Source organism: Grammomys surdaster, unplaced genomic scaffold (genome assembly GCF_004785775.1).
Source record: "Grammomys surdaster isolate TR1022 unplaced genomic scaffold, NIH_TR_1.0 126546, whole genome shotgun sequence".
NCBI lineage: Eukaryota > Metazoa > Chordata > Mammalia > Rodentia > Muridae > Grammomys > Grammomys surdaster.
The window spans coordinates 2,189,976-2,213,564 of NW_021621338.1; the positions used below are offsets into that span (position 1 = coordinate 2,189,976).

Genomic DNA, 23,589 nt, shown 5'->3' on the forward strand with positions numbered 1-23,589 from the left:
GCCTTGCCTCAGCACATGCATCCAGTCAACCTGAGTCTGCAGAAGTGACAAGAAACTGCAGCACACTACCAGATGTTTTTTGGTGTGTTTCTCTCTATGGAATCCTGTCAAATGCAGCTCAATTACTCAAGGTAAGGTGGACCAATTCATGTATGTTGTTAGCAAGGAATCCTTCATCACGTGTACTTTCACATGCTTGCCTTAGCAGAACATCCCCTCTTCTGTGTCTGCTTCAGTGAAACATTCCTTCAGGAGTCTGCCTTAACCTTTCACACCTGTGTCTACTTTAACGAAACATTTCTTCACAAGTTTGCCGCAGCAAAACACAATCCAGCCAACTTTCCAAAGAATCCTCAAGTTTCCACTTCACAAAGTGGCCAGTTGTCAAGTAGCCTGTGACATTTTCAAATGCACAATGTGAGGGTAAGCTCTGGGTTTTGTTTTCCTACAAACACATGAGCATCCTGAATACTGTCCCACAAGTTATATTTTTGAATAAATAAAATGACTCAAGGCCTATGTGTGAGGACATACCACGGTCAGTCCTAGAAGCCACAGTGACTCCTTTGGATTTAGAGATTGGACTTAGGTCTTGCCTTTAGCTTTGCCTCTTACTTTTATGATATTCTGAACCCAGACTTCTGTCTTGTAGAGTCACCACTGGTTTCTGACCCTTCCTAAGTCCTTAAATCAGCTATGCTCATAAATCTGTCCGGTTTCACCATAGGATCCTTTCATTATCTCCCCTAATGCAATTTTAGATTTTTTTTTAAAAAGACACTCTTGAAATGTGTGTATATGTTTCTGTATATTATCTTCCTATTTAAAAATTAATTTTGAGCAGATCCATAAAGAAAATAAGAAATAATCCCAGTTGTAATGGCTGACATAAAGCCAGCTTGAGCCCTTATACCACAAGAGAACAAGGTAATTCCTTCAACTTATTGTGCCTCTGAACAAACAGCTTTGTAGCAGGGTTGTTGGAAACCAGTATATTTCGTGATGGGTTTTCCAGTTGTAACATAAACCCGCTTCAGGCAACTGTAAGCAAAAGGGAATTCATGGCTGATGCCACTGGAGTTAAGGGTGGGTCCGTGCCAAGGTCCAGCCTCAGTATGAGGAAGGTCCTGAGAAAAGGGGGAACAGAGTGGTACTGATTCAATAATGACTCGGAGTCAGTAGTGGATGTGAACTGTCAGTTCAACTGCTCTCTCGTTTCCGGGAGATTCTCATTATCCTTCCTTCTTCTCATTGTTCATTCCTATTCTTCATTCTGACCTGAGAGCCTGAACCCAGTCTTTTATTTACTAAAGCCACATCATCAAGACGTTGAACATTGTTAATAACTTTTTAGAAATCCTTAAACTTACATAAATTCTATGAGTCCTGGATCAGTAGTCCCAACCTCTGTTTCCTTGAAACAGAAACTAAACACAATGTAAAAGCACATTTTCTTAAAGTTTTTACACAGCCCGTTCTTCATGGGTAGCTGAGCACAGTTCTTGTGGCTTCCTGGTACAGCAGACAGCAGTCTTTAGTAACTGTTTTCGTGTAAAGCCAGAAAGGTGATAGACTACGAGGGTTAAGATGATTTCTTACAAAGTTTTAAAATGTATGCAAGTGCAGCGGCTACCTCTCTAATATCTCTCTAGGCACTGTCATCTCCAATCCTTCGAGTAGCTAGGAGAATGAAGTACTAACTTCATATGCTTGTACATCATCTTTTAATTCTCTAATCTGTGTTTCCTATCCTAGCAATTCCATGGCCTCGTGCACTTTTCTTCTGATACCATTTGTTTCTAGATTGTGCGCAAGCCTTTCTCATATAAAATAAACCCACCATTTACTTGTAGTTTATACATTCCTTCTTTTCCTAGCCATGCCTTTTCTTCTTGAGAGCACTTTAATTCTCTATCCTTGATATTCCCAAGTTCACCCTGGCTAATTAATTCAGTAGTCGTTGGACTGGAGGGTGCATGTATCTCCTCATAATTCCAAATTCAAGGCCAAGTCTAGCAATGAACTATTTCTACAAAGGGCCATGTAGGCTTTTATAGCCTCTGGTAACATTGTCTTAGATCCTTTCCTGAGGGCCTCTAGGCCAAGTGGAAGGCTTGTTCCTCGTCCTCCACAGCCTCATGACCACTTCAATTCCTCATTTCTTAGAACCACATCTGTTCCATTTAGTATGGGGTGATTAGGTCTGAGTAGTGGGGAAAGTCCATTTCCCAGAAAGAAAGACTGAAAGTAAAACACACAGATGAGACAGCAGATCAGTTCCAGGCCAACAGCAATCAGCACACAAGGAACCAACAGCCTGGCAATGTTCCAGGGGCAGGAACTGTGTCATGCCTCCCCTTACGCAACCATGCCAGACCCAACAGGTCCAGGAGAGTCAGGACCGTCTCATTCATGTTTGCTCTGAGTGCCTCTGTGTGAGTTTATTTTGAAGACAAGTACTTTTCACATGGTATGAGATGGTGACTTCCATGTTCCTGGAATTATGACTCCCTGCTGGCAAGCCCAGTAGAGGGAAATATTTCCCTCTAGCCTTGATAGATTAATCCTGGGGAAGAAGAGTTGGGTTAGCTTTGATCATACACACATTTCTGAGCCAAAGACAGGTAAATTCATTGATTTATTTAAGACACTTTACTTATCTAAGCTTGAGTCACCATCTCCTTTTATGGTTTGATTGCTTGTAGGGGTTGCTGCTACCCAAACCACTTGGTATAGATTTGCTGTGGGAAAGAATTTTTTACTTAAGAGAGAAGTAAAAATAGCAGATGTCCATGAAATACTTTGAAGATAGGACCTCAGTCCCAAGCCTTCTGAGGGAAGGACCAGGACTTAGAGTATTGTCACCATGGTTCACAAGGCAGATGGAGACCCAGCATGCTTGGCATAAACATGAACCACAGTGGAAGTCTGGATTTGCCACACCTTTTCTTGGAAAAGATACAGCAGCCTTTATTGGTGGACACAGGGGTTTCCCTCTTAAAAGTCACCCTTTAGAATAGCCACTGTCCCAGACCCAACTTTTAGACAAGATGTCTGTTTAAGTGGGTTACATTAGAGAGCGCAGGAGCTTCCTGTTTTGTTGTCCTGTGTGACACTGTGAGGCTGTTCAGGCACAGGCCTCACCTCAAGTGTTCAGGTGGTGCATTTTTCTGTATGCATATCTGTGTGCTGCACATGCGTAGCTATAATCCTTGAGGTAAAAGAAGGTGACAACGCTCATGTGAAGTTGGATAACCAAAACCTACCACCCACACAGCTGCTCTTCTCACTTAAGGATTGTTTTCCCTTCAACATGCAAATTCCTGGGGAGAGTAAGCTCCTAGGGCAGGCTCTTTTGTGAGAAAAGCTTTGGATGAGAAGCCTTTTCCTGGGGTCTAATAACTGAGATCCTGGAAGATGGTTATACTCATTTGTGTCTGAGATATGCATCTGGCAGAAACATCTCACACAGCCGTTTCCCACCTCAGGTTCTCATATAAATAAACGTTCAGTTGCCTTCCAGTTTCCAGTAAAACTGTTAAATATAGCTGTAAGTGACAATATTTAGGTAGACAGAGGAATTAAGCGGGAGGGATCATGGCTAACATGTAGGGCTAACATGTTAGCCCTACATGTTAACCCCTACATGGCTAACATAAGGTCTAAATAAAGGAATTACTGCAAGATGAATAATAGAAATCCTGATCTTAGGAAATCCTGGATTTGGAGTCGGAGGTGTCTGGGAAATTATTTAGGGTTGGATGATAGACAGCCCAGTGAAGGTATCAGCCTTTCCATGGGATGAAGGGTGCAGAGCTCGGAACTGACCTAAGCAGATGCTGAAGGAATTGTGTGTAAATGGCATCGGGATGCATCCAGCTGCTGAAGAGCACATTCATTTCCCTCCATGGCCTCTTAGATTGGGACATCTATCTGGCTTTCCACTTCTCAAAGACAGTATAGTGTGGTGTTCATATCCCAGTGTAAGGTATCAAATGGCTAAGGTGTAAATTCTAGCTCTGTCATGTACTTAGTTGCATGACTGTGGGTACTACTCCCAAGCTCTCCACACCTCTCTTTCCTCACCTGAGTCTTGGAGATACTAGGATTCCAACTGTTGTGACTAATTTGGGCAACTAGAATACTTAAGAATTTGTCAATGGAGTCTGGCAGATGGAAACCACCATGTATTTATCCACTTCTATTATTTCTCCGTTGAGAAACGACACTTGCTAGACACAGATTCTGAGCATACATATGACTTTCTAGTTTAATAGATACAAAGACAGATTACCTCTTCTTTGTAGAGAGAACCCCTCAGGATCATAGACTCCTGGCAGTGTTCTGTGCCTTGAAGCCACAAGCCAGGTTACACTCTTTCTTCATTAGCTGGAGCAGCAGAGACCAGGCTGAGACCAACACCGAGGGCACTGAAGATACTCTTGAGTTTAGGACTTTGTCATATGAGGCTTAAAGGGAACAGGCACAGGGTGTGCCTAATTCCTTCTGTAACTATAAGCCCCCTTCTTCCCCAGCTCTTTCTTTTCCCTAAATGGCTACTAAGCTCTGGTTTGGAACTAAATGTGATGGCGAGGTTTGTTGTTATAAGTGGTACATTAATGAGGAAGGGAAGCGTCTAAACAATCTTGGTTCAGGAATCATGTGAAGTCTTTGGTGCTCCATCATTTGAAGGTTTAGCACCAAGAAAACCAGTGTCTTCTCATTCCAGGATGGGCTGCCTTCAGCGTGCAGGTGATGTGGGTGAGGTCAGATGAAGCACGCAGAAGGGCGGTGTATTCTTAGCTACCACCTGGTACCAGACAACACAGCTCAGACTCTAGGCTCAGAAACAGGCTGAGGCCAGTCCTAGATCCTCACCATCTGAGCCATCCTCCCTCAACTGTGTACAGCACACAAACTTTTTAAAGTCCGTATCTATCATTCTGCTTGTAAGAGTGAGAGAAGAGACTAGGTCAGGCCCTCATGAGTAAAATACTTCTTGACTGTTTGATACTAATAATTAATGCAATTTGAGACAAGATGACAAGGGGAAATTCAATGTTTTCCTTTACCTTCCCTCCTGTACAATAGAACAGATCCTGTTTATGGAGCACATTGCTATCCTGAGGGGTTGATTCCTCTCTTATCAAATCATTCTGCTACTCCCAGTAGCCTATCTGTGCCAAAGAGCAAAACGAAGGGGTAGCAGTAAGCTAGGGTCTGTGAAGTAGTTGACAATTTGTGTCAAAAAATGTGGTTTTAGAGTTTCTGTGCTCCAAGGTGACAACAAATTTGATTCTCCCTCAAAGAATTATTTTTATAGTTATGCCAATAATAATTGGGAACACTGGACATTGATTAGTATTCCTCTCATATAAGACACACCCTCCAACGTGTTGTGACAGTGTCGGGGAACTTCAGCCTGCCCCTGTCAATCACTGGGAACTAAAACCAAAAATCTAGGTCCAGATAGGTAAATTTTTTTTCAGAACCTTCATAAAACCTAGTCATTTGCTCATAAAAGTGTGTTTTAACTATATCCATTGCCAGTTCCCAGATATAACCTCTTCTTTAATATATGCAAGCTCCCATTCAACAATTATATTGTGTAGATAACACCAGGAACCGATTTTTAAAATAAACTCTGCATTTTCCCTCCTAGAAGAGAGGAAAAGTTTATTTTTATTTAGCCTCAATTTCCACAACCTGCACATTTTCCCTTACAGACATCTACCATGGTGGTCCCTCGGCATCCACTGGGTACAGGTTTCTCTTATGATGCTGCTGACCAGCTGGAGGAAGCACATGGAGTGCTTACAGTTTAGCCAGAGACCCTAGGTGACAATACCAGCTGGTGGCTTTGGGCAAGTAACTTCTCTGTGCCTCAGTGCCTGCATTGTAGAATGAAGATAACAATGACATCTACTTGATTGGGTTGTTGTTAATACTGATTGATGTATGTCAAACATTTAATTTGCTGCCCCGTGTATGGTAAGAACTTCAGATGTTAGGTGGTGTCATGTCCCATTTATGGTACCCATAAGTTCTACACTCTAAGCACGAGGAATTTACCATCCTTTTGGGCAAAGTCAAATCTGACTTTTCCTTTCTACCTGGTGATTGGCCTGGCAGGCAGAGTATATGTTGAAAGAAGAGGGGGCATGTCACCCAGATACTGAAGGAGTGAGTATCTGTACTTCCCCCAGCAATGTCTTGTTCATTCAGACAAATCTATTAACCATCACAATATGCCAGAACCTGCTGTAGGCTCTGCGTATATAGCAACCAACAAGACAAGTCAAAGCTTGTTGTAGCATCAAGACACCATAAAGTCCAGCCTTCTGTTAGAATGTCTCATCAATTGCATCTTTTCAGCACAACACATTCAGAATGACAATTTTTAAGTCCCTCAATAACCAATAGATACTGAAGTGACCTGTGAATCACCAGAGAAAGAGCACGGTAGTTACCATAGCTCTGATGATGTGCCAAGTCCACTACATTTGAACACGATTTTGAAAGAAGATAATCCACATAACGAAGAGTTTCCATAAACGTTTTAGTTAAATCACCTGTTCTGGACCACACTGGGAACCCAAACCCTTATTCTATTTTTTTAAAAAAACTTTTGTTTATTGTTTTTAGTGTCTCATGTATCCCAAGCGGGCCTTGAACTCCCTATGTAGTTTGACCTCCCGATCCTCCCGCCTCTTTCCTGAGTGCTGGGAATGCAAGAGTGGTGCTATGCCTGGATGAGGCAGTGCTGGGGATTGAACCTAGGATTTAGGCATCTAGATAAGCACCTTATCAACCAAGATGCAGCCCCTCCAGCCCTTATCAAGACTGCTTATTTGTAGTTTTGGGTTTCATCTAGTTTTAAATTGTTCAGTGTGTGTTTTTTAAGCCTCTGGATTCTAAGAGTCTTTGAGAAGTAATCTTTGCAAAGTACTTCCCAAGCCAGGGACCTCCTGCCAGCAGCTACTCATCCAACTACAATTACTAGTACTGCACGATGCATGTCCCACCTATGATACTGCCTGGCTGTCCGTCAATCATAAAGAGGGAGGGACAGATCAGGATGAAGGGAGGAGCAATCCTTGTTACTCAAGATCTGTCCAAGCTTTCTCTGGGACCTCTGATTTGGGTGCTGTTCTCTGATCCTCAAAGGAAAACATTCAAGGAAACCTGGACCTACACTCGCTCCTCAGATTCTCTCAATTCTCTGAAATGGGCCCAATGGGTGGAGCTCATCAGAGGTCATTCTAGCACTAGTACTTGTATGAGTCTTGGGCTGTATCCTGGGGAGGGGTTGAGAGTAGTTCCTGCTTTGACTGGATGGAATCCATTTGTTAAGAAACCAAGAATCTCATTGTTTTGATGCAGTCACACATATAGACATACCATGTACATACATGCATCATGTGTACCTATGTATCCATACACACATGGATGCATGTTGACGGCAGCATACCTGTCTGCCCTAGCCTCTGTACTCTCAAAGACAAAATAAAAACACTTAGAACTCTTGCTAAGAAGACATACAGAACAGAGAAAGAAAAGTGGCTCTCATTGGAGGAAAAGGAGAAAGGAAGAAAACCCAGGAAAGGGATGCGAGTGCTAGGGAAAGAAATTTTATTTCCAAGCTTTTAAGAGAATATTACAAACAACAGAGAGTTTTTAAAAAAAACCCTAAAAACTAGTTTAAAAAAGTACTTGACAGTGTCCATTTAATACCCAAGGATGACATGTCCATTGTGCAATGACAGTAAGAAACTCTGCAGGAGACCACCCAGTGGCCTTCCCTGGCAGGGTCCTAGAACACATGGGTGGCTCCTACGACAGTGCTCCCTGACTGGCTCCTGACTGTGCCTGGCTACACAAGAAGGACCAGGAGCACATAGCCTGGAGCACAAGGCAAATTGCCTCTTTAGGGAGGGAATTGGTACCAAGCAGGGAGGAATACTTAGATAGGTGTTCATGCCTTCCTTGAGATACACAGGCCAGTGTCACCCCACACTGCAGCAGACCTGTGTGTGTGTGTGTGTGTGTGTGTTCACAGGCATGTGCTTGCACATGCATGCATGTATGCATGTATACATACATACATACATATGCGTGTGTGTGTGTGTGTGTGTTGTGTGTAGTGTGTAGTGTATATGTGTGTGTGTGTGTGTGCGTGTGTGTGCCTGTCCTATGAGAGTGCCAAGGCCGAAAGGACATGGCACTGCATATCCTGGTTGTAGATGGGGCTCAGTAGTTGAGGAAAACCATCCCTGGCTTGACAGCTCTGAAGGCTGATGCCACAGCAGCAGAAGTGTGCTTGAGACACTCTCAAGAAGGCTGTGCTTCCCTCCACACACACATGTATGCGTGTGAGTCCCCCATCCTGTAAACATCTTTGAGCCAAATGACCGTAAAATGAACAAGGAAACAGAAAGATCACCATCTCTAAACCTTATCCTTCTTTGAGTTCACATGACACTTGTAGTTACAGCTAGGAAAGTTCTTTCTGGGGGACCCAGCCCCATCTCTCTGGCCAGGCATGCCAATAGCTCTTCAGGGGATCTGTAAAACCATTTGAGTCATTGGAATTTTGCAGAGTGTAGAGGCTTCCAACAAACACAGTGGGGTCACCAGCTCTCTCTCTCTCTCTCTCTCTCTCTCTCTCTCTCTCTCTCTCTCTCATAAACCCAAGGCTGAGAGAGAGGTGCAAATTACAAAAGCTCTTCCCCCAGGTGGCCTTTGCTTTCTCTCTTTGCTGCCCTTACACTCACAGGCACAGCCAGTACCAGCCACCATTTTCCGCCCACCCCTTTCTGGGTGTCTTGCTACTTGTGGCTCTCTGGGAGGGGTTGTATTCTTAGGGCAGATTCCATTTGTCCCACCCATTGTTGTGGAGTTTGTGTTGGTTTTCCTTTGCTGTGGAACCAATGGACTGGAAATCATAAGTACTCTCCCTTAGGCTGTCTCTCCACAGGCTGTCTCTCCACATCTCCCCTTGAGGCCCACCACCCACGGCTGGATTTCCGCCTCCCATTCCTGCTCCCTGGGCCCCTCCTGGCCCAGACTCTTTCCTGTGGCGTGTGTGGTCTCAACCTTCCTCCCAGCCTTTTTTCACACTGTAGTGACTCTCATGACAAGCTCTCGGCTGCTGCTCTGGGTGTTCCGCTGGTCATGAGGCCTCAAGTGACTCAGGATGTGTAGGATGGTGTAAGCACAGTGGTGGTGGGACACAGGGCCTGAAGGGTGGCTGGCAGCCCTGGTGGGGCCCTCTTCACGGGCAGGCGGGCTGGCTGCCTCCTCTTCCGTGGAGGGCATGTTAGCTTGGGCAGATGAGGAAGTCTGTAGGTTTGTCCTGCCACCTGATTTTTGATCCTCTAAGTCTTTTGTCTTGTCATAGTTCAGCACTTTCCACTGCTGGTTTACAGCCTGCCAGCGTTTAAAGATGCGATATACCGAGGGCCCTTCATGGATGATGAGGCCTAGCAGGAAGAGAAGAACACAAAGGCTAAGCAACGAAGCCAACACCTGTGGGAGAGTGCTATCACTTCCTTAACTTACACAGACACTGGCACTGGAGAAGCTGGGGGTCTCACTGTGTTGCTTTTATTTTAAATCTACCTTCCAGCTCTGAGCCACATGACTTAAGAACACTACTAGATTTCCAGACTCCATGAGTCACCAGAAGGGAGAAGGTCACAAAATAGCCGGGCTCTGCATGAAATGCCTTCGCCTACTTCTGCTCCATCCTGCCCCCTTCTTGGCTTGGCACAGTTTAAATTCTTCAATTACGTCATAATAGAAATATTTTTTCCTTCCCTGTATTACATATTCATGATGCCCTGCGCTTAGCAGGTGTTGAATGAATCATGCGCTTTTAAAAGGCAACAGAAATGAAATCCTGTGGTCATCCCAGTCCTGCTGAATGACAACTGGAAGAAACTCTGCTCTAGCTCTCCCCATAGCCAATGCTACTGAAATACAGACCCCTGTGGCAGGCTGAACATTCTTGTAGTTATATTGGTCAAATGCAGTGGGAGCCATTGGAGACAAATCACATCTGGCAACAAGGCAAAGGATACCAATTGTAGGCCTACTGTGTGCAAAGCACTTAGGATACTACAGTGCCCAAAACAGGAAGTCCTGCCCTTAGAGAGCTTACGTTTAAGTGAAGAGGCATATACAAGATGTACAAATAAACCAACCAGAGTCTTCCTGTGTGGGCACATGCTAGGAGAAGATGAAATAGGATTAAATAGCCCTTAGCTGCAGGCATTTGGGGTCTTGTTTTGGCAGAAGGGAGGAGAGAGACAAGTTTCATCGGAAGAGACAAGTTTAAGTTGAAGCTTACAGGAGAAGGAGAGTTGTGTGCAAAGATCTGGAAAGAGCACTCGTCCCTGGTGGGAAATGCAAGTGCACAAACCAGGAGGTGGGAATGGAATGGCCAAGGTTGAAACTGAGGTTGGCATGCCTACCACAGCGCAAGCCTGTGGATGTGGCGACCAGAGGGCAAGGTAGGTAGAGCCCCCATTATGATCATGTCATGCATTGTATGCAGTATAATGGGAAGCCCCCAGGGAGATTTAGAAGGAAGAATGGCATTGAAGGATTTGCTCTTCAAGAAAATTCACTGGTGCTCCAGAAGGGACAAGTATAGGAGTATTCTAAAATTAAGCAGGAAGTGAAGCAGTAATTGAAGCTGGAAACTGTGGTGACCAGGACTGGGGACAGGGCAGTGCAGTAAATGAGATGTCTTTGGAGGCAGGATGTATGTTGCAGGTAGAGCTGACAGATTGGCTGACAAGTGAGCTCTGGGCACAAGAAGCATCTGGACAATTCTGAAGGTTCTGGAGCCATAGCTGGATGAGGAGGATGCCATTTGCTGAGACTCAGATGGTCCCAGGGCTAGCATGTGGATCTGCATGGTGATGGTGACTGTTAGTTCACTATGGCTGGTGTAATAACTGTCCTGAGGGTAATAGGTAGCCTGCAATGGTACAAATATGCTCTCTTACAGTTCTGGGGTTGTACTTACCTGGCCAAAGTGCAGACATTATTGGGGCTTACACTTCCTCAAGCCTTGGAGGAAGAATATTTCTTTACCTTTTTCAACTTCTAGAAATGCCCATTGTCTCTCCCTCTTTTACACATCACCCAACCCTCTTTCTTCTCTTGTCACATTTAGTAATCTTCTGTCATCAGATTATTTTCTTTGATTCTTTCTTAACAAGAACTCTTGTGATAACACAGAGGGACCACCAGAATAACTCAAGATAATTTCCTCACTTCAAGATGCTCAAATTAACCATATTTGCAAAGTCCTGTCACAAAAGGTTAACAGTTTCAGGATGAGGCCCTGTGTGTCTCTAGGGGGTGTTCTTCAACTTACAGTCACATGTTAGTTATGGTAAATTTAAGATGTCTGCTAAGCTGGGCAGTGGTGGCGCATGCCTTTAATCCCAGCACTTGGGAGGCAGAGGCAGGCGGATTTCTGAGTTCGAGGCCGGCCTGGTCCACAGAGTGAGTTCCAGGACAGCCAAGGCTACACAGAGAAACCCTGTCGCGAAAAAACAAAAAACAAAAAACAAAAAACAAACAAACAAACAAACAAAAAACAAAAAATAAGATGTCTGCTAAAAATCCAACTGGTAGGGCAAATGGCAATATAATATATGAAGATGATGTACTGGCTGGTTTTGTGTGTCAACTTGACACGAGCTAGAGTCATCAGAGAGGAAGGAGCCTCAGTTGAGGAAATGCCTCCATGAGATCCAAATATAAGGCATTTTCTGAATTAGTGATCAATGGGGAAGGGCCCAGCCCATGGTGGGTGGTGCCATCCCTGGGCTGGTGGGTTCTATAAGAAAGCAGGCTGAGCAAGCCATGAGAAGCAAGTCAGTAAGTAGCACTCCTCTAGGACCTCTGCACTAGCTCCTGCCTCCAGCTCCTGCTTCAGTTCCTGCCCTGACTTCCTTCGGTGATGACCAGTGATGTGGAAGTGTAAACAGAAGAAACCTTTCATTCCCAACTTGCTTTTAGGTCATGGCATTTTGTTGTAGCAATAGAAACCCTAACTAAAACTAAGACAGACAGTGATCGAATTTTGAGGAATAGAGGTGGTACTGTTGTTTAAGTGCATCTTCTTTAACACTCAGATGTTACCAATGAGTTAGTATTGAAAACCGGATCCTTTACACAGTGATTAGGTCACAAGAACACACTCCCCATGAACAGAATACATGGCTTACAAACAGCCTTGATCGACAATTGGTTTTCACCTGTCTTGTGTTTTGCTATGTGATGGTATTACAGGAAATCTCTCACTGTGGCTGGGGGCATGACTCAGTGGGTAAAGTGCTTGCCACGAATGACCTAGGTTTGGATTCCCAGAACTCACTTAGGATCGTCATGCTTTCAAGCCAAACAGTTTAGTGAATGCTCTTACGTATAACCCCCATGTATGTTTTAGCATTTCCTTTCCTATCCTGAAATACAGTTCATAAGATACTATAAGATTGCCATGTATTTTTTGATTAGTGCACTGCCTTAATAGATAATTAGTAAACAAAATAAAACAAAAAGTGAAGTCACTTGTAAGAAAAAGATAAAAACAAAGTCAATATAAGTGCAGAATACAGCTGTATTAGAAAACAAAACACACTAGAAGAAAATCACGTGGAGCATGCTGTCTCTGACCCAGAAAGACAAATATAACCAGTGCCCTCTCAGCACCATCAGAGAAGCTTCATCCTGCATCAGATGGGAACAAAGACAGAGAGGCACAGCCAGACATCATGCAGACAGTGAGAGACTTTGGAACACTCAGCCCTATATGGTATGTCTCCATCAGATCCCTCCCCTCAGGGCTTAGAGAACCCATGGAAGAGAAAGTGGGGGAGCCTGAGGGGATGGAGACACCAAGGAAACAAGGACCCCTAAATCAACAGGATTGATGCTCATATGAACTCACAGAGACGGAGTTAGCATGCACAGGGCTGCACAGGGCTGTACAGGGCTGCACAGGGCTGCACCAGGTCCTCTGTGTATATATTATGGCAGTGGTTCTCAACCTTCCTAATGCTGTGTGCCTCTAATACAGTTCTTTGTGTTGTGGTGACCTCAATGATAAAGTATTTTTGCTACTTCATAACTGTAATTTGCTACTGTTTTTGAATAGTTATGTAATGTCTGTGTTTTCTCATGGTCTTAGGTGACTCTGGCAAAGGGTCCTTTGGCCCCTTAAAGGGGTTATGACCTACAGGTTGAGATCCATTGTATTATGGCTTCCAATTTAGTGTTTTTATGGGATTCCTGAGAGTATAAATGAGTGGGTCTCTGATTTTCATGTCTTCTCTTGGGCTATTTTTCTTCTGTTTGTTCCTCCATCTCTGATGTGATATTTTTGTTTTATTATACTTTGTTTTGATATATTTTTTATCATTTCTTAGAAACCTGTTTGTTTTCTAATGAGAGACAGAAAGTGGGTACATTGAGACGAGAGGGGACTTGAGGAGGAACTAGAAGGAAATGGTAATCAGAATACATTATGGGAGAAAAAATCTATTTTCAATAAAAGGAAAAATACACACACACATGAGAGAGAGAGAGAGAGAGAGAGAGAGAGAGAGAGAGAGAGAGAGAGAGAGAGAGAAAACCACAAACCACATATATGTCCAAGATACATTCGAGAGGGTGGTATTCTGATGTGTAAAGATGCCGAGTGTGGGAATGGGAGGGTGAGTGTGAGTGATCTGCAGAAAGGCCTGAGAGGTCAGTGAGGCCAGCCAGCAGCCAGAAGCACTGAGGAGAAAGGTGGTTAAAAACAAAAACAACAACAACAAAAACAAAAGAGCAATGCGCTTGAAAGGACAAAGGCTTCTGAAAGATGGAGGAGCAAAGGCAGCATGGATGTACCAGCGGGCAAGCAGGCAGAGAGATGCCTGTGGACTACTTCTTGACCCACAGCCTGAGAAGGGATGTACAGCCACCATAGAGACAGATACAGAGATGCAGCATCTTAGAGTCCAGCTGCTCTGATGAAAGAAACACCCAGAGAAGTCACTAATGTTAACCTGTTGTCCAGAGGTCACCATGGAGAGGCTAGAAAGAAGGAATGAGCAGAACAAGAAGAGGATGATTGTCTCAAGAATAAAGAGGTCGGAAGTGTCACTGTCACTGAGCTTGTGACAGTGGAGATGGCTGGCTACGAAATACGTGGTGGGATTTATCCTGCAACCATGGAAATCTTGGGGCAAGAGCTAGCTCACAGGAACAACATGGACTGGTCACCCTAGCCTCCTCACCACAGCACAAGTCTGGAATAGGAACACCTTAGAGCCTTTCTGCTTTAATACATGTAGGGATAGGGAAATGGGGAGCCACAGGGAATAGACCTGGAGCAAGGGTAGGGTTGAGGCATGTACAAACTCTGGAAATCTCATCCTGAGATTGGCAGGAGTAGGATAATTGCTGCCCTGCCCTGGGCCTGCGTGTTGGGTGTACATAGTCCTGTGCCCCCACCTTTGCCCCAATGCAGGATGACATGCAACCAGGTTAAACTTCCTTTCCCCTTATAAGGTCATGTCCAGCAAACACCTCCTCATGCTAATGAGGCATCTCCAGCACCCTGGCCCCCTGCCAACGATGTACACTCATCCCCTCCCCCAAATGTTTAAATAGACTTTGTTCCCCTATTAAAATGAGCTGTCTCTGAAGCTGCCTCCTGAAGATTCTGTTCTGTGCTCACAGTCACTGTCACCTGAGGTCACTTAGCTCCCGGACGTCCCACCTTGCTCCTTCTCCTCTCAGGATCTATCAGTTGTGATCCCAGAACATCATGTCTCTACAAAGTCTGAAAGGCATAGGCAGACTCTGGGAGAAAAGAGCAGTCACCCATGGCCACTTCTTCCAGTATCCAGCAGCTCCTGAAATTGTGTTTCTCTCTATGTGTCTTCAAGGGCTCTCTGAAAGACACATTGGTTTCTAGCCCTGGGTAAACACCATCTCTCTGGGAGGAAACCCCAACATCTAAATTGTCCCAATAGTTTAGAGGGAGCATTCTTTCCTAAAGATCCCCTGTGAACTCCCTTACTCAGTGTGATGGGTGCTGGGTAAAGAGGAATTCCCCCAAGGGTGCCAACTCCCATTACTTCTGTTTACCCTTAAGTGTAATCTATGCACCAATGGTACTGAAGTCATTTGTTCATTGTTTCTCCAGCATGCCTTGTTTGTATATGCTGCTTTGTGCCTTTCTTCAGACTCTGACAGGCTCTGACGGGGTTTCCACAGCTAATGCTACACTAGGAACACCATAGAGACTAAGAAAGAGCTTAGGCCTGGGTACAGAGAACTGGGGGCTTTTGAGGACCCAAACTTTCTGGCTGGAATCTACACTCCATTTTTAATTAGCTTCTCGATCAGACAGTTTTACTCTGATTGAAGAGAGTGCCTTAAATTGTTGGTTTGAATACTGCCTTTTAATTGCCTGTCTAGTGTTCAGGCAGTAATTAAACCATTTTAATGGATAGATGGCTGAGGGGGGAGGAGGCACCTGGTTTTCGAGATAACACTTATTCGGGAAAAGTTGGAAAAACATAAACTACCTCATTCTCATCCACTCCCCTCAGCCTTCTGCTTCAGAAATTACTTATTGATTCCTTGCATGAAGGAACTCTTTAAAAACAAGGAAGATGAGTTTGGGCTCATCAGCTGGGGCTGAGGATGCAGACAGACAACACGGTGGCCAAGGAAATGGCTGTGAACTGAGAAAGAGATTGGATTCAGGTGAGCAAAGAGGGCTGTCGGTGAAGTCTGATGTAGTTTTATTGGTAGAATGCTTGCCAGTATTTGCCAGGCCCTGGGTTTAATCCCCAGTACTGCATAAACCAGTGTGGTGGCACAAGCCTGGAATCCTAGCATGTGGCTGGTAAGGCCAGCACGTGGCTGGTGAGGCCATCATTGGCTACACAGAGAGTTTGAACCCAGCCTGGGTTTCACGAGACTGTGTCTCAAAAACAAACTAGAAAGGAAAAAAGAAGTAGAATGAAGGAGGAAGAGAGGGAGGGAAAGAGGGAGGAACTGAGGAAGGGATGGAAGGAGGAACAGAGGGAAGGATGGAATGAAAGAATATAGTACATTTTAACTGAATCCTTTCCTGGGATTTTCTATGCAATTTAACAGCCACTGAGCAATTACTTGCAATGCACCTAAATCTTGGCTGTATTTGTGATAAATTCAGTTTCAGAAGAGCAGACACTTCGTCTCTCTAAAGTGTTTCCAGCTTTTGGGCTTCTCATTCTCACAGGGTTATAGGTGCTACAGGTTGTTAGACACCTCTTTTGTCCCTCTCCCCTTATCTTTATCTTCAGCTGAAATGGTCTTTTGCTTGGACTATGAGGAATGAAAAGGCTGGCCACCACGAATAGGCAGTTCTACTTGCTTAGCTCCTCCGCACCCTGTAACCATAGCAACAGCCAGGCGTTCTCTAAAATAAAAATCCCAACCTTCCCTTGGTGCGTTTTGACCATTGGATTTTTCTTGTGAGAGAGACACAATTTCATCTGCTGCTGTCTTTTCTGAGTGCCCACTCTGTGTCTCTGAGCCCCTGCCACGGTCACAATACTGCTCCCTATCATGTGTCCAACCACAGCCTAAACCAAGTTGATCAAGAAATCTATAGGGAAATCTCTCATGGCCTCAATGACCCAGAAGTCACCTCCACACCCTCATCTCTCACTAGTGTTCCGGTTTAAATGACACAAAAGTTGTTGACAACTCTAAACTTTTCAGACTTAGGTGTATATCAGAATCTTCAGACTCCTGGCTCTATTCTCAGAAAGCCTGAGTCAGTAGGTCTGGGGCTAGGCCTGAGAACCTGCATCTCAAAGCAGCCTCATGTTATTTTGATGATGCCCATGGAGGGTTATAATGAGAAGCACTGCCTAGACACAGTTCTTATCCCTGTCCTCTGCTACACAGAATGGACTACATTTTATATTTCATCTTTCATCCCCCCACCCCCCCAAGACAGGGTTTGTCTGTGTAGCTCTGGTTGTCCTGGAACTTACTCTGTAGAGCAGGCTGGCCTCAAACTTAGAGATCTGCCTGTCTATGCCTCCTAAGTGCTAGGATTAAAGGCATGTGCCACCACTGCCTAGCTACATTTTAATTTAAAAAAAGAAGAGGAAGAAGAGGAAGAGATTTAATAAAGTCCCTGATGTACACACATGAAGAACTGAGTTTGGATTCTGAACATCTATGTTTAGCATGTGCTGCATATGTCCTAATTCCAGCTCTGGGGAAGCTGATATAATAAAGGATCCTTAGAGCTTACTGACCAGACAGTATAGATGAAGTACAAGGTCCAGATTCAGTTAGAGATCTTGTTTCAAAAAATAAGGTAGAGAAGCAATTGAGGAAGAAGTCATTGACTTCTGGCCTCTACATGTATAGGTGCCTCTATATGCACATGAGTGCGCGCGCGCGCGCGCGCACACACACACACACACACACACACACACACACATCACATAAATTTGAAAAGTATGCTCTCTCCAGATGTGCCAGATATTAAAATGTAGGGCAATAGTAGAAATGGCTGCTTCCTGGACCCAAAGATCATTGGTCCTCACAATTTAGAGCCAATTACCTGCCCATGAGCAAATATAGAGTAATATTGTGTCTTCCATTTACAAGCCTTTTGCTTCAGCAGAGGACTTGCTTATCACTAGTCTCAGTTTCTCATCAGCAAGGTGGACCTGGTGTTCCCTTCCTCACAGAGTTTTTATGAGAGCGGATGGGGTGAGGAGTCTTGAGTGCTTCACTTGGCAGGCATTAACATTGAGGCCACATGAAATGGGTCATTGGAGGGACTGCACGGGACACTGGTGTGTCTTCTGCCTCCTTCATTGACAACCTGTTACCATGAGCATCTGTTCTCCTGTGGAACTATTCTCCTTCTCCATCATTAGGAGGAGCCATTGTTTATAGAGAACAGCATCCCAGCATGAAAGGTGCTCTGGAGGCCAACTGGCTCCATAGGTGTGGGTGGGGTGCAGCTCTCCCTTTGGGGCCTCCCCTCCCACAACCATGGCCTTTTGTCAGCACAACCTCTTCCCTAGAAAGGCTTCCTATAGTAGTTCTTTTTTTCATTACTTTAACCAAATACCTGACAAGAAACAGTTTAAGAGAGGAAGAGCCTAGGTCACACTGCACCTACAATCAGCAAGTGGAGATCAAATGGAAAGTGGGAACAGGCTATAAAGCTCCATGGCCCACTTTCAGTGATCTACTTCTTCCAGCAAGGCTGTACCTTCCTAAAGGTTCCACAGTCTTCCAATGCAGTGCCACAAGTTAGGGTTCAAGAGTTCAAATATATGACCCTATAGAGACATTCACATTCAAACTGCAATACTTCACTTTTGCCAGACAGCTGTGGAGTGTGACCTGATGTCCCTATCTGAAGCTCCGCTGTGGTCAAATACCCACTTTCCAGATTACACCCCTCAAAGACCCAACCTTGGAGCTTACACTAGAGTAAATAATAGGCAGGTATAGAAGAAAAAAATATAACCAACTATGTTGGTGGGCTCAGAGGATTGCTTCTGGAGAAACCAGATTGGCCTCTACCTGCTCAGGGTTCTCCAGGGTGTATCTTCATGTCTTACAATGTGGCCAAGATGCACTGCTAGGGGCCTCCCCAGGGAAGTGGTGATGGGTGGACCCAGGTGCCTCAATCCCGCAATAAAAAGTCAAAGGACAAAAGATGCCCAGAGGGCTTGATGAGGGTCAACGGGGAAGCCAGTTTCCCTTCTGTTTCCATTATTTTAGTGTTCTGTCAGTGCCTAGGCACCTAGGAAGAGTGCCCCTTTGATATGACTTCTGCCAGAACTCCCACCTAGCTGTCACCTGACTGGGATGTTTGCTTTTGGTCAAGGTACAGAGTGTCTTGAAGCTTCTGAGTCAGAACCATTGCAGCCCCTCTGCTTACCTAGGACAAAACAGACCTGTAAGAAGCCTTTTCTGAGGCAATAAATATGGGAGTGAAATGCCTGGGAATGAAGTGATATTTATGCAACAGGACTGGATAGGGGAGAGAAAACATGGAGCCTCAAATATGCAGTGCTTTCTCCGAAGGGAAACATTTCTGCATGGATCTGTGCAACTGGGGATTTTTCTGCAGTGTTCCTTCATGAGAGTGAAAGCTCTTGCTCTATGAAAATGGGGCTTGGCCTTCCTCAGCCACACTGGGTGGTATCAATGCTTAGAGGTGATGATGAAGGTCATGATGATGGTGATAGCCATGGCGATGATAATGTTTCCTGAATGTTTTACAATGTTCTGTCATCATAAAAGGGCTTTACAAAATGAGCTATTTATGGCAGAAGCATATATGAGGTAAGCCATCTTACAATCTTCATTTTATAGAAGAGGAAACCAAGCTCAGAGAAGAAATTCCTTTGTCCAAGGAAATGCAGTTAGTCTATAAGGTGGGGCCATCACTCTGGGTATATCTAAACCAGCAGTACCATGTGGTGGATGCTCCTTCCTCTTTCATGCTCCATGTCATGTGCACACCTCTCAAAAAACTATGGAGAAGGTAGCTATTTCTTTAATCGTTTATGTTTCTGTACAATTTCTACTAGCATTACTAGTAAGATCTCTTGCTCAATACATGTTTTAATGTGTGACTCATTGTTTTAACAGTGGCCAACACAGAATTGTATTCTAGATAAAAGATCCTGTGAAGGCCACCTCTCATTCTTGGTTTTCCCATCAGGAAGATGGGCAATGTAATAGCAACCATGCCATGGAGTTGCATGGGGTAAAGAAGATTAAGAAAAAAAAAACCTACAGTATATGCAGCTCTTTCAACAGTACTTAGAACACAATGCATAATGAATTCTGGTTATTATTTTATCATTGTTATTAAATAAATATCACATGATTTCATCTTACTAAAATAAATATAAATAAATAAATAAATAAATAAATAAATAAATAAATAAATAAATAAATAAATCCAGCTATTTTTGGTGCGACTAGGGACGCCAGATTGGCAAAGCCACCTCATACTCTCTGGAGAGACATCTTTATGCTTCTCAGGCGCAGCCAGGCTGTGCTTCACATATGTTATTATAAATTTAAAAAGTTGTTTGTGTAGGCAGACATACCAAAACTCTGTATTATTGTTTGAATCTGAGATGTCCCCCGCAGGCTTTCAGCCCCCTGACTCCAGTGCTATTCTGAAGGCTGTGGAACCATTAGGAGGCGGGGCCTGGCTGGCATAAGTAGGTCATGCTGGAGGGAGGCTTTGAAGGTTATATGCTTCCTGTTTCCAGGCTGCATTCTCTGCTTCCTGTCTTCTAGGATATGAACAACCCTCCACCACATGCCCCCACCTTGGTAGACAGCCATTCCCACCTTGGTGTTTTCCCTGCCAGAATGGACTGCAGCCTGAGAAATCCCAAGCCAAAACGAACGACTCTGGTTTAACTTGTTTTTGTCAGGCATTTTGGTTACAGTAATGCAAAAATAACTGACATATTCTGTATCCATGGAGAATTTGGGCTTTTAAAATTTTTTGAGACTTTAACAGAAAGTATTTAGGAACCTGGGTGTTTTTCTTCCATCAGACTATCATAGCTCAGAACGTTTCCCTCAGTTGGGTGGGCTTACAGGAATAGAGACGGCTAGAAGCCCACCACAGTCCTCCCTCCATATACAGCCGCCACTGGGAAGGATTGGCATTTCCTTTTCCCGACTATGAGGGGCCAGATCCCTGGTGTGAATGTGAACAGAGTCAGGCCAACATTTAAGAAATAGACATTGAATGAAACGTGTAAGAGGAGGCCCTGCCTTATTCATGGCCAATTTTCTACTAGACAGAGGCAAACGGCTTTAAAGCCTAAAGATGATGCAGCTACAGAGTGGGAGGAGCTTGGATCCCTGGATCGTTGTGTGGAGGAGAGCCTCGCAGTGCTCTGGAACCTTGCTGGGTTAAACTACTGATGGTTGGATGAAGTAGGTTGCTGGATTTCCCTAACACCTTCAGAGAAGCACAGTGTGTGTCTTGATGGCAGGTGTCACGGCATCCCCCAAGAGTATTAGCTGGTTTGAGCATCTGTGTGATTTATTTGGTTGGGTCTGTTCTTTATCACAAGCCTACCAAGCCTGCACATAATTTCTGAATCTGCCTGACATTGAGAACATTCCAAAGAGGTGTTCCTAAAATCCTTTGGGCTTTGTGGGTACATCCGGAAGAATGAAGTGCCTCTTTGTGGGGTATCCTGTGGAGTGGGTGGTGCTCACATGGCAAGTTTTCTTCTAAATCCATCCCCTTCACTCTCAATGCATCCCGCAGTCTTGCCATGGAGAGAGGTGACTTGTGTTCAGGAAGCTTTGGATTGTAAGATACGAGTCAACATTTATCCAGAAACCAGACAAACTACTTTGAGATGACAGGGTATAGACCAAGCACCCTCTCATCCATTGATGAGGTTGACACTTCTCATGCCCAGCCCAACATTACTGGGGATTCCTTATAGCCTCAGTTGTCAACCTTTGAGAACTCTACTATCAGCTTACTATGTAAGTAACTTCTAAATCCTAGACTGAGGGGATCTCAGGGATTATCAGGTTCAACACTCTCATTCTAGAGATGAGGAAATCATTTATAAAGAGGGTTGTATGCCCAAGGCCATAAACGTTGTTAGGAACTAGGAACTAATCTGGTTTCCTAGACTCTATCAGACCTGACTGCCTCTGCTTTCTGCCCAGTTTCTTAAGCAGGGGATTAACAGTTCAACAGGTGGAGTCATTTCTACCCAGAATGAGTTAATCTGAATTAAAATTAAGTGTGTGTGTGGTCAGAGGACAACTTGTAGGAGCCAGTTCTCTCCTTCTACCATGTGGATCCCAGGGTGCCTTTGTCCACTGAGCTATCTCACTGGCCCTAAAATTAGATTCAAAATTACAAATGTTTCTCAGTCATTTTTGCCCTTTTCCTATTCCTAGTTAAATCTCTGTACTCTTTAAGGACAGGGGCTAGATATCTACATATCACAAGACAGGCCCTCAAGGGACCACACAGAGAAGAAACAGCTGTTTCTATACTTTTAACCATTGCTCTACTATTGAAAAAAATGCTCTACCACTGTTTTAAGGTTCAGAAATAATCTCAAAGGCACTCTTCTTCTTTTTCTCCTCCACTCAGAAGTGACAAATGTAAACAGACATGACAAGGACGACAGCCTCAGAGTGCACTGTTGACTTTTTGATGCTCAGTCTCTTAGGTCTGTGGAGTGATTAAAAATTATTTTTGGTGCCAACACCCTTAATTAATTTTCTTTTGTTAAGTTCCAATAATGTCACCTACCAGAGCAGAGGATGCCCCATTTGCTTGTTGGAAGGGTCCATCGACTTCAGCTACAGACAACAGCATCATTAGAGGTGACAGAAGAGGAAGAGGTGGATCTTGGTGAAGGGAGATAAGTGTGTAAGGGAACTAAGGGACTTCAAGAAAAGATTCTGCTCAAAATAAAAGCAGACCGTGCCAGGAAGCCAGGTTCAGGCTCTGTCTGTTTATGTCTTCGCCAACACTGAATTGAGATTGTGGCAACAGTTGTAAAACCTTTGCTCATTTAAAGGGGACCACATTCTGACCGAGTGCTTCCTATCCCTGTCACCTATATTTCTGAGGACCTACCATCTCCATGCGCCATCTCATTCCCCAAAAGACCTTCAGTGATGCTGCCATTAGACAGCTTCACAGAGGGAATGGGAAGCAGAGAGAGATTGTACAGCTCACCTAAGGAAGCAAACTTAGAAAAACACTGAGTGAGATGTGGCTGTAGGCCCCAGACCAATTCCACCTTATCACTCCAGACCCCACCACTCTGACACCAGAGACTCAGTTCTTCCTGTTCTCCCTGTTCCATCTCCATCAGTCCTTTAAATGTTTACTGTAACTTGTCCTACATCCTTAATTGACCTCTCCTCTTAACATCCCTCTTATGTTAACTCGTCAGACCCATGGTTCCTGTGGACCTCCAGCTCTGCTTCAAATCCAACCCAACTTTCAACAGACTCCCGTGCACAGACTAAAACTTTTACTTTCTCTTACCATCTTCCTTCTTCCAGTCAGCTACCAACGCTTGCAGGACTGGCCCAAACCCCTCACCATCTTCTCCAATCTCATAGGAAAGAACTACCTGCTATGAAAGCACTTTCCTGCCCCCCTCCTCTGCTTCAACCCCACCAGTAGGCTCCAATCAACCTTCCCTGGAGTTGCCCTCTCCATCTCTGCTGTCTACAATGACTTGTTTCTCTTGACTGCAAACTCTTGGTTTAGAGAAAGCCTTTGCCCCTCCTGCCTGAATATTAAGATCGGGCTGCTCTTTTTGTTTGGGTATCTTTGACAAAGTATACCCTGGATCCCCTTTGTTTCATCGGCTGCCTGCCTCATTCCATCTGTTCCACTGGCTATGTGGATCTCAAGGTCACCTTTACACCTCATGCCCACTGTCTCTGTGCTGCATCTCTGTTTCCTGCTTAGATAACTATTTTTCAGCTAGTCCCTCCTATTTCCAG

The 23,589-nt window shown here is 44.4% G+C and overlaps 1 protein-coding gene across 1 annotated transcript in view; it reads right to left on the reverse strand.

Moving 5' to 3' along the window:
• Positions 1-9,090: 9,090 nt before the first annotated feature.
• March4 (membrane associated ring-CH-type finger 4) overlaps positions 9,091-23,589 on the reverse strand; it is a 108,892-nt gene continuing 94,393 nt past the window's right edge. Inside the window, exon 4 of the mRNA XM_028760741.1 lies at positions 9,091-9,482. Within this exon, the coding sequence (XP_028616574.1) occupies positions 9,115-9,482 (368 nt within the window). The 3' untranslated portion in view covers positions 9,091-9,114. The remainder of the gene's footprint in view (positions 9,483-23,589) is intronic.